The 10891-nt window shown below is 52.8% G+C and overlaps 1 protein-coding gene across 3 annotated transcripts in view; it reads right to left on the bottom strand.

Moving 5' to 3' along the window:
- Positions 1-10891, bottom strand: part of FMNL3 (formin like 3) — a 51692-nt gene that overhangs the window by 13296 nt on the left and 27505 nt on the right. For 2 of the 3 annotated variants that reach the window (XM_044914845.1, XM_021704791.2), the window contains exons 2-6: positions 8734-8817; positions 6409-6489; positions 6052-6128; positions 2872-2955; positions 31-183 (exon numbers count right to left, since the gene is read on the bottom strand). In XM_044914845.1, coding sequence (XP_044770780.1) covers positions 31-183; positions 2872-2955; positions 6052-6128; positions 6409-6489; positions 8734-8817 — 479 coding nt within the window. The remainder of the gene's footprint in view (positions 1-30; positions 184-2871; positions 2956-6051; positions 6129-6408; positions 6490-8733; positions 8818-10891) is intronic. The other variant, XM_044914846.1, reaches the window with a different exon arrangement.

The raw sequence follows: 10891 nt of genomic DNA, 5'->3' as shown, positions 1-10891 counted from the left end.
GCAGGTGGGCAGAGCAAAGAGCACACATACCGGAGCACAGACTGGCGCGCAGAGCGAGCGAGGCTGTTGGTGAAGGGGGCTGACAGGGCGCTGGGTGGCTGCAGGTCCTCGATGGACCTGCTCCAGGACCGGAGCTTGTCAAATGCACCATCGTCACTACTCTCCAGACCCTCAAAGTCAAACCTGGAGCAGGAAAGGACACACAAGCGCACACACAGGAGAAATTCAGTGCTAAGCCCCCTGGCCGGCCCACCCCCGCCCCGTAGACCTTGAGGGCAATCAGAAGCAAGGACAGCAAGAAGAAAAAGCGGAATTGGGCGGCAGAGACCCAGCCCTGGTTGGGAGAGCCACCCACGCAGGACAAGGGCAGCAGAGGCACAGACAGCAACCAAGAGGGGGATCTGAGGGGATGGGAATGCTGAAAGCGGTGAGCTGCGGTGCCCCGCTGGCCAGGCGACTCCAGGAGTGACCTCTCCATGGGCCCAAAGGGAGGCTTTCTGCACTCCCAGCCTTAGATAGCAAGTCTCGGAGAAGCCATGTCTCCCCACGGAGAATCCGCTCTGTGCAAGGGTGGTGGGGAACAGGCCAACGCAGGTCTTGCTGGTTGGCAAACGGCAGTGGCCAATGGGGCCTCTCAGTGCCCTGAAGGGGCCTGGCTGGTTCTGGAATGGGCTCACGAGGGCAGGTCTGAATGGAAGGGAACGGAGGTCCCAGCCAACCTAGAGTGGGAGACTCCACTAGGTTCAAGAGTATCATGGTCCCATCCCAGCACTGGGTTTTAATGGCTGGGTTTTCCGTGGTTCTACTTGAGACTGCTAGGTTTTCTGGAATAGAGGCTTCCCAGGGGAAGAAATCACAGGTCCAGGGTGTGGACTGGGGACCTTCGTCCCTACAGGAGTTGGGATGGTTTCTCTGTCACTTTCTACTTCTGTGATTGCCACCAGCAATTTGGGAGTGTGGCCAGGACAAGGAGGATGGCTTGAGATCACGGGGCATTGTCCTTTACGAAGCCCCACGTCAGGATATACCCACTCTGAGAAACCAGCCCCACTTTTCTTTCCTGTCCTCTTCCCCCAAGTAGGTCATTAAGGACTGAACGAGCATATCCGACAGGCTCTTCCCCCGAGGAACCTTCTGCTCAGACATTCATAGCCCCAGGGTCAGAGGCATTTCTGAAATAGGAAATGATATCTGCAGGCGACTGAATGTTCCAAAGGAGCAGGAGTAGGCTGCAGAGTCCTGATGCTGAGCTGCTTAATGGGGCTCTCAAGCAAATATCAGAGGAGGCTCCCTGACAGGGAACCTTGCCAGTGGCCCCCCTCAGTCAGTAATTGTATTCCCTAGTGCCGGTCCCGCAGTTTACAGATAAATGCCTTCACCCAGCCTCTGTGTGGCTTCACCCTTTTCCTTTCAACCCTTCCCAAAACACACTTTCTCTCCCTTTCACACCCTCTCCCTGCCCTGAATCTTTCTTTCGAAAACAGAGTCAAAAGTACTGCTGTGGACACTACAATCCTGAGGATCCAGCGTATTTTGGTTTCGAGCAGCTGGGATCTGTTTGCTTTTCGAACGGGATAGATAGGCTTATTTGGAAAAATGATCTGCATCTTTTTACTATAAAAGCTCTGAATTTTTTTTAAAAAATCACTTCAGCAAATGTTTTTCATTTCTTTCTATAAAAAGAGTAGTTTTTAAAGGGAGAGGAGGATCACGAGGCCTGAATTCTGCAGGGATGGGAATGGGGAGTAGGCCACTCTTGGTTTTAAGGGGGGACGACCTGGGAAAAGTGACAGGCCAGACCGAGGAGAGGCGTTAGTCCGAACCCCTAAAGAGCTAAGACTGAAGATCTGCTGGACCAAGGAGAACGGCCATGGGGTAAGGACAGTCACAACAAAAGTGAAAGCCGAGGTTAGGACTGAGTCCCAGGACTAGGGAGTTCCCCAGGACTCGGGACTTTCGGTGCTAACGTTGGGAAAAGTCACGGGCATACTGGGACGATTGGTCAGCCAAGGGCTGAAGTCTTGGCTCTAAGTCTGAAGCATTCATCGGTCATCACGTGAATGATCAGTATAATCCCTCTTTCCATATATTCAGGCAATTATGGTAGGTTATACCACCTTGAATAACAATAATTAACAATAAAGTGGCTAGAGCAGTTTAGACTTACTGCGTTCCAAACACTACTAGTTGCTTTACACACATTATCATCTCAACCTTACAACAACTCTGGAACATGGATCCCCTTTTCTGTAAGAGGATGCAAATGTGCTTGAGGTCACCCGGATAGTCAAGGACATAACTGAGACCCACAACCAGCTTTGCGGTTGTCGGTCCTTTTCACTACCTCATGCCGCCTTCTCATCTGTACTCCTGTGCTGAGGGACCCGCCCCACCGGATTGAAAAGGGCTCTGAATACTTCATTTTCAGTGTGGGTCAAAGGTCATGCTCACTGCTCCCGGGGCTCTTCTTCAGCAATGACCTGGAGTAACCCTCTCACATCTGGAGACCCAAAGGAGGTTCTTAAAGACTCAACTCTCCAAAGGCAAATGAATCCCACTGGGCGTCTCTCCCAGAAGGCAGGACATTTCCTTGGACTGCTTGCAGCCTGGAGTCTGGATCCTTTGGGTTCTAATCCTGAGCTCCCTTTCCATATCTCCCTCCTTCTGCTCCAGCCACCTGGCCTTCTTCACGGATCCCAGACATCTCCTTGGCTGCCTGTCCACTCCCACACCACTGCCTGGGCTCTTCCCTCCTGGCCTGGGACGCCTATTCCTGTCTTCACTACTGCAGTCTCACCCTTCCTCAGCAAATCAGAATGGGAGTGTGTCCTCCCTCGCCGTCCCCAACCCTAGCCCCAGGGAGGTACTCACATGACCGAACATTGGGCAAAGGACAGGTAATCCACGAGCACGTCCAGGCCTTTGTTTTCATCATTCAGAAACTCCCGCACCCACCTGCCAATAGAGGAAACATAGTGGAGGGGTCTGCTAAAAGCGGGTCAAGGGTGAGAAGGGCGAGAGGCCTCTGACCCAACACCCACTCCTGAATCCTCTGGAACTTAGCACCAGGCTGGAAAAATTCTGAGGTTCAAAACCCATGGCAGACCCATTCTGTGGTCACATCACGGGCCTAGACCTCCGCTAGGCCAGGGAGCCAGGGATGGGGAAAGGTCCAAGGCCTTCCAATACCACGTCAGCCACACAAGCTTTCAGGAAGCCTCTCCTAAATGGCCAGGGCCCTGGCTCAATCATTTACTGTGTCCTTGGTGTCTAGCACAACACCGAGTGTGCTGTCCCTGCCTGATGTTTATTGGCAAAATTGTGGGGACATGGGGAGGTTGATCAAGAGCATTTACCACAGGCCCTCGTGCACAGCTGTGCCTGACAAGGTCTAGCACGTCTCCAGCTGGACTGAAGTCTCCGTCCAAAGACAGGCAAGAAAGGTCAAAGAGAGAGAGCTCTGGAACAGAGACATGCTGGACCAAAGGGCCCTTCCACCAAGTTCAGAGAAAGATAGTCTGGGCCACAGTGAGCAAAGAGGGATATGTGGGAACTGTGTGTTTGGTCAGGGTGAGTTTGACAGAATAGGAAAAGGATGGGGGAACAGTCAGGGACTCGAGTAACTCCCTGAAGACTTAGGCCCCTTCAGCCAGAGAGGCAGGAAGGTGGACAACAAAGACCGTAAAGACAATGGACCCTGGCATTTCCACCCTTCTGCCTGCAGGCCTCTTGGCCTGAGATATCCCTGGAAGGAAATTCAAGAGCCGATCCCAGGAGGGCTGTTACAGGACAGGTTCATTCCATGGCACAGAGCAACATAAAACTCTCAGGATAAAACCCTGACTCTCCTCAGTGCTCTGTTCCCTTGGATGTCTGGGGGTCTTTATAGGCAGCTGCCCCCAACAGCCCTGCAGGGCCGCCTCTCCCCCACAGCTGGAACACCAGCGCCATGTTTGCTGGCCACACCCTGGGACACAGTGAGAGGCTGGGCCGGAGCACCAGGCTCAGCTGAGGCTGACTGACACCGGAGCTGCCTGAAGTTAGCTTCCTCTCTGGGGGCCGACAGGCCTCCCGTTTCCTGTCTGTCTGCTCTCCAGCTCCCCACCCCCTTCTCATTTCCTGTCTGAGTCTACACTGCTATTTTCGGGATCTTGACACTTTGAGGAGAGGTTAAAGGGCACTTCGGCAAGGCAGAGAAACCAATACAAACCAGAGGGAGGAGGAGCTGATGAGGCTCTGGAATCCCACTTTCCAGCCTGCCCCGCGCCAGGGCCTGTGTTCCCATTGGGCTGCCCCTACACAACGAGAGCTTTGGCAGGCCCTGGGGCTGATCAGGCTGTGACAGAAGCAGGATCCTCCTCTCCCCACCTTGCCCTGGGCTCCTACCACCCCGGAGCACCCACACCGCGGCCTGACAGCCTCACAAATTCTTCCTGCCTAGAAATCTGGGAAGGAGCCTGGTCCTCCCCCACAACTGCCCAGAGAAACCACAGTTCAGACGACAGGAGCTCCTAATATGCCAGACACGAAGCTGTTCCCTGGGAACCAAGGGCCAGGTCCAGACCTCTAACTTGTGTGCCAACTGCCAAGAGGCCCCGGGCCTGGGAACCATGCTGCTCTCGCCCCAGCTCCTGGCCAGTGGCCAGAGAGGCAGGCACCAGGTGGAAGGGGTGAGCAGAGGGGAGTGTCACACACGGCTCTGTGGCCCTCTTCTGAGAAGAACAGGCTCCCATCCTCATGCGGCAAGACCTACTAAGAAAGAAAGGGGGGCCTGAGAGGGAGGGGAGTGGTGGAAGGCCCTGCGGGGTGGTGTGCAGGGTGGTAGGTGGGATTTGGAGTCGCCATCTGTTTCACCCCCCCCCCACCCCCCACAAACACACAGGGTAGCTGAGGAGGCCCTGCCACTCCTTCTGTGAGGATTCACCAAATACAGCTGCAGGCTGAGTTTCACGTTTGCTAGCATGTCAGCTTTCACTCTGGTTCACGGAAGAGGTGTGGAAGCCAATTCTGGCCACTAAGCACAGCTGCCGAGGCCAGGAACTATCCCTTTCCTGTTCTCTCTGGTGCCATTTCCCCTGTGACTGCTACTGTGGCGGCTGGGGGCACACAGGTAGCGTCTGTAAGAGCCCCAGGCAGGCCTGGCCCTGCGTGGACAAGCCACGGGCAGGAGAGGAAAGGTAGATGATGTCATTCGGCTCTTTCCACCCCTGCTCTCAGGAAGCCCAGGACCCTGGGGATGGCCCCTGCCCAGCCTCCCCCACCCCCAGCCCCGGCTCAGCTTCTCACTCACACAAGCTCTCAGTATTTGTGCCCGGCCCCTCGGTCAGGATGGTAGCCCCGCCTGCCGTCCTCCATCAGGTTTCCCTCACTCTCCTTTGTGTATACTCTCTCTCTCACTTTCACTACATATGCTCTGACTGGTTACGGTTTTATAAAACCAAGACCACTGCCATCTGTCACTGTACCTTAGGCATTAGCCTGCGGCCTGTTCAGCAAGTTCTGGTTCCCTACTCAGAGACTAGCAAACAAGACTCACACCGTTCCTAGGGACCCTGTCGATGGGCCGGCAGTACCAGGGTCTGTAGATACAGAAGATGTTCAGTTCCTGGTCCCCACCACCTTAGATCGACTTTCTTGGTGCCCTAGGAAGCTGCTTCTGCTCATGAACTACAACTGTCTTAGAATCAAGAAAATAGTCTTGTGGGCACCAAACAGTCCAGGAACGAGGTCTCAGCTACCTGATGCAATGTGCTCCCCCGCCCCCAGCACACTCTGGGCCTCCCTTGGCCCAGCCCCAGGCCACAGGCAGACTTGAGTCTCAGCTGCGATGGGAGAGACTTCTACTTAAAGCCACAGGCTGAAGACCCCAGGAGGGGCCCCAAGCTTGCCAGCAGCTGGCAGAGCTGAAAGGGAGAGAAGCCAGAAAAAGAACAGTCTGAAGCTCCGGGGAACCAAAAGCCATTCAAGGGGCGACTGTGCCTCACAGCAGGGAGATAAACAAGCCACCCATCCTCAGAGGTCGCCGGATCCTGATGGCCGATTCTGACTCACCCAATGTGGTTGGTACGAAGTGAGATCTCCAGCTCCCTCAGTACTTTGGTTGACTCCTGCACTCTCCTCCTGAACTTCTGTAAACATGGAATTTCCTGTCACTATTGGCAGCCCCCAATCCAACTTTATAGTACAAACAAAAGGGGTAGAAAAGGAAAGGGAGGGGACACAAGAGGGCAGCTACAAGCCTTCCCTCTGTTAGGAGCCAGCCACTCCAGGCCCATGGCCTCCGAACCCAGAAACCCAACTCCCATTGCTCAGAAGCAGACATCCCACCCCAAGTCACAGGGGTTGCCCCCCAAACCCCACAGGACTATAACGGGCAACAAGGTGGGGCCTCCCTGCCTCACACTTCACCTTCCGGGTTACGCTGGGGTCCAAGAAGCTCTGGAGTTTCTGGATGTAAGTGTGGGGAGGATTCTTCACCTGGAACCGTTCCTGTGAGGGAAACACGCGTGTGCGCACAGACACCCAGAGTTCTGAGGACAGCGTTGAGGAAGTCAAACCCTCATGGTGTTCACTGTGAGGGGACCCAGCCTCCTAAAGTTGTCAGCTGGCCCTTAACATCATCCAAACCAAAGGTTCTCTTCCTTGGCTGATTTTCAGACGCTTCTCATCTACTGCCATCTTCCCCTTCTTCAGTTAGTGATCTCTGAGCCTAAAATATTTTTCTATGTTGAAAATTATTTTAAGAGCCTGTTGCTTGCGAAGATGTGGGGATTAAAGAGCTGGGAACGGCACCCAAAATAAAGATACAACTTAGAAGCGGTCTTCACTGCCTAGCTAACTGATGGCCCGGGATTAGGAGGGCCATGGAGAGAGGAGCTAGGCCTTGTAGAATGCAACTGTGTCAGCCCTGAACCCAGACTTGGGATCGGACCAGCTTCGCAGCACTAACACATTCAGGCTACAAACACACATTCTGTTCCTTGCCCAGACCCCAGGCCCCGACAACCCAGGCAACCTCAAATGCTAAACCTACTTTTGGCGAGGTCATCCCTCGATCCCCTTCCATGAAGACCATGGGACCACGCCCTCCCCATTTTGGTCCAACCCCTGCATTAGACCCAAGGGAAAACTCTTAAGCATTCTGATCCTGTTAGGGCCTTCACAACTGAGATATCTGAGGAGTTGGAGGGCAGGGGTGCTGCAAAGGGTTCAGGGAGAATGATCTAATATTAGGAAGTAGAGCTTAAACGCAAAATGAAAGAAAAAAGAAAGGCGTGAGAAACAGTCAAAATTATGTGACCTGGAAAAGACTGGGAGATCATCAATTAAAGAAACTCAGTACCAACAAGCTACTGTTCTCCAACCCCCTTGCAGGAGCTCACCATGTTCACCAGCTCTGCTTAAGGCAGAACACGAGGAAACGGGCCTTCCCTGGAGAGGAAGGGACCTGGACTAGGAGCTCTGAAGCATAATTCTACCTTATGTCAAGCAGCCTGATTTGGGAGGCAGTGGAACATAATAGATGTTCCACAGATGGGGTCGGCTGCTTCGTCCTGGTTCCAGTGTCAGGCACGGTACTGAGTCTCGAGTTCTTCATCCATAAAATGTAACAGTGCCTTCCTCAGGGGGTTTTTGTGAGGATTAAATGAGATATTTCAATATACGTAAAGTCCTTGGTCCCCCATAAGTACTTAATAAATGTTAGCTGTTACGATTCTGTCCAGGGCTTGAAAAGAAATCACAAATTTGTGACCGCTCCATCACGAAGTGCTGGGTAAGCACACTGACTATGTGCGGTGCCAGGTGCTTCCATGCCTCCTGAGAGGTAAGCAAGTAAAAGCGGACTCTCCTAATTGTGCAGACAGGCCTGTCGGAGTTCAGAAACTCATGACCTGTGAAATTCAAATGTGTGCAGGGGAAAGAGCCAGGCCATAGGTCCTGGTTCTCAGTTCTGAGCTAAGTAATAATCTCTCTAGTCTCTTCCAGCTCGAAATACTGTTCATGTAGGGAGAGCTTCCAATCCTCATTTTCTTTTCTTTTTTTTTTTTAAGATTTTATTTATTTATTTGAGACAGAGAGAATGAGAGACAGAGAGCATGAGAGGGAGGAGGGTCAGAGGGAGAAGCAGACTCCCCGCCGAGCAGGGAGCCCGATGCGGGACTCGATCCCGGGACTCCAGGATCATGACCTGAGCCGAAGGCAGTCACTTAACCAACTGAGCCACCCAGGCGCCCTCCAATCCTCTTTTTCTGAGATTTGGGAACAGAAGACTATAGGGGACTGGGTCTTCTCATTCCTAGAGGCCTGTCAATGATGAGAAAAACCCGAGGTGCCAGGGCTGGGGCAGAGTGAGAGAGAAAGGGTCCTTTGGTCTACCGTGCCAGGCAGAGCCCTCACCCTGGGGAAAGGCAGAAACAGGCTCTGCTGGGAAAGCTACCCAACTCCCTCTGCAGACAGCCAGACAGCCCAGACCAACACAAACTTCCTTCAGGCTACTGCCCATCAGGAAGAAATCAAGACAGCTCTTTGCAGGCGTTAGAGGGGAACTTGGCCTGCTAGCCCCATCTCTGTTAAGAGAGCCCTCTTGGGACAGGAAGCGAGCACGGACTGAGGCCAAGCCCAGGCCAGGGTTTCTCAAGGGACCCCAGGGCTGTGGTCAGTGCCTTTGGCTCTGCTGCCTCGTCCAGCCCACGACACAACCCCTATTCCTGGGCCTCGCCCCAAACCCCATACCTGGTCACAGATCAGATCCCACTTCTTCTCATTGTCATACTGGCGCAGGAGCCGGGCCTTGTCGGGAGGCAGGTTCATGGAGCTCTGAGGAGAGAACCTGAGTCAACAGGGCTGAAAGCTCCCTGCACCCAGAGGAGAGAAAGGGAGAGCGCGCACACCTTTTCCCTCCGGGGCCCTCGGCTTCACCCTGACACTCTGTGGCTGCTAAGGAAGGCTCGGAGGGGTGTGACAGTCCTTCTGCCTCCCCTTCATATTTAGTTGTTTGGTTGAGCAATGTTTTCCAATTTAGTGAGTCGAGATTAACTTTATTTTTAATGAAAACAAACAGATTAAAATAGAAGAGGCTAGAAGATACCAGAAATCCCTACAAGTAGGAAATGGAATGTTTCATGAAGCTTTTGCTTCTTTTATATTCTAAGTACATACATATACATATGCACACACACCAGTCATGCCATAAAACGTGTTTCTTAACTTGGGACAGGGCAAAAACGTTCCAAAGCCACCTGTCTGAAACAGCAGCTCTCAATCTGCTTCTCACCCACGGCCTGAGGGATGCACGGCCTTCCTGCGTCACGCACAACCGCGGGTGGATCCTGAGCCAGCCACGGCCTGCGTGGATGGCACGCGTTTACCCCTATGCCCCGTATCAGGATACGAGTACACGAGAAGGACGTTAGCATAAAGGTAACAGCTCATTTTTTAAGGAAATCATTTACAAAATTTCAGCATTTTAATTATTAGTAGCAAGTTACTTATGACACACCTCCCAATTAAGACACAGGAAAGTGTCCTAACCCCTTCCTGAAAGACACTCTAACCTGGAATATGGAAGGGCAGACCAGGAGTCATCTTATTTCGCTCACTACTGTTTGCTGAATGAATAAAGAAATAAAAGTGGGCAGGAGTGAGGGAAGCCCAAGGCACCCCCGGACTAGTCCTACGCAGGCCAGCAGCCCTAACTCCCCCTCCTTTATCCCCACCTAGCCAAGCTTCTCTTCTATCCAATGTGGCTGTCTTTGTTATAGGTCACAGCCCTTGCCTCTCAAGGCAGATTGCTGCACCTGCCCCTCGCCCCATATTCCCGAATCAAATATGATCTCCTACCTCAAGTATCATAGCTGTGACTTCCCACAAATCCAGCCCCTACCCCCAGCAGGCTACAGGCCACCTAGAAGGCCTTCCTCTCCTCTTTCTCTTCCTTACTTGCTGTTCCAAGTTCAGCTCTAATTCCCTGGGCACCCAAGCATGGCCAATGGGTTTACATCTATCTGCCCACTCCTTGATATCCTCATCCCTGGGGACACGAATTGTGTGCACCCAGGATCCCAAGGAGTCACACAGCCAGGCATTATTCCAGAAGTGGGAGCATCCTGGGAGTGGGCCTTCCGTTTTCTAAGAAACTGAAAGAAAAACCTTAAAAATCATTTATTTCTGTTAGACATATCTATTATGCATTTACCTACACACATCCTACTAAACTAGCTGTACACTCATCTAGCCCCTCAAGGACTGTGTCTATTTGTATGGTCTCCAACCCCTGATGATGTGTGATAGGCACCTAGTGGAGAGGAAGTGGATGGTAAGCCTAAGGTTAAGGCATTCTGGTTCGGAGTAATGGGCCCAGCTCTGGGCTGGAAACCTGGTCACCACGGCTCAAAAAAGGAGTGTGGTTGGGATTTTTGCTCAGTGTCTAGGAATACCAAAATGGGGCAAAGGAGAGAAGAAAAGAAGGGGAAGAGCATCACCCATCACACCCCTCTTCACAATTTCTGCTGCCCTGTGAGTCTGCCTGCACTCTTGCAGGAAAGAGGGGCTAATCAAATCCCCCCCTCCCCCACTGCTGATGCAGGAGGGATGGCTGGTCGGGCAAATACAATCCCGAATGTTCTCTCTGAAACCACTTGGCTAAGGGCCATTCTCAGCATGTCTGTGTGGAGAGGAGGACAGAGGCAGGAGGCCACAACAAAACAGGGACCCAAAAGTTGAAGGTGAGCCCGGACCAAGGTCTCCCTCCTAACCACAACAAGGCTGCTGCTGGCTAAGCCCAAGTGAGACCAGAGAAGAAACAGACCTCAGGCCTGGTTCTGGCTCTGGGCACATCTCGAGCACTTCATTGTCTTCTGCCCATTTCTCCCAAGTCCAAGCCATGGAAATA

The sequence above is a fragment of the Neomonachus schauinslandi genome, chromosome 5, assembly GCF_002201575.2.
Source record: "Neomonachus schauinslandi chromosome 5, ASM220157v2, whole genome shotgun sequence".
NCBI lineage: Eukaryota > Metazoa > Chordata > Mammalia > Carnivora > Phocidae > Neomonachus > Neomonachus schauinslandi.
This window is presented reverse-complemented; position numbering and strand designations above follow the sequence as displayed.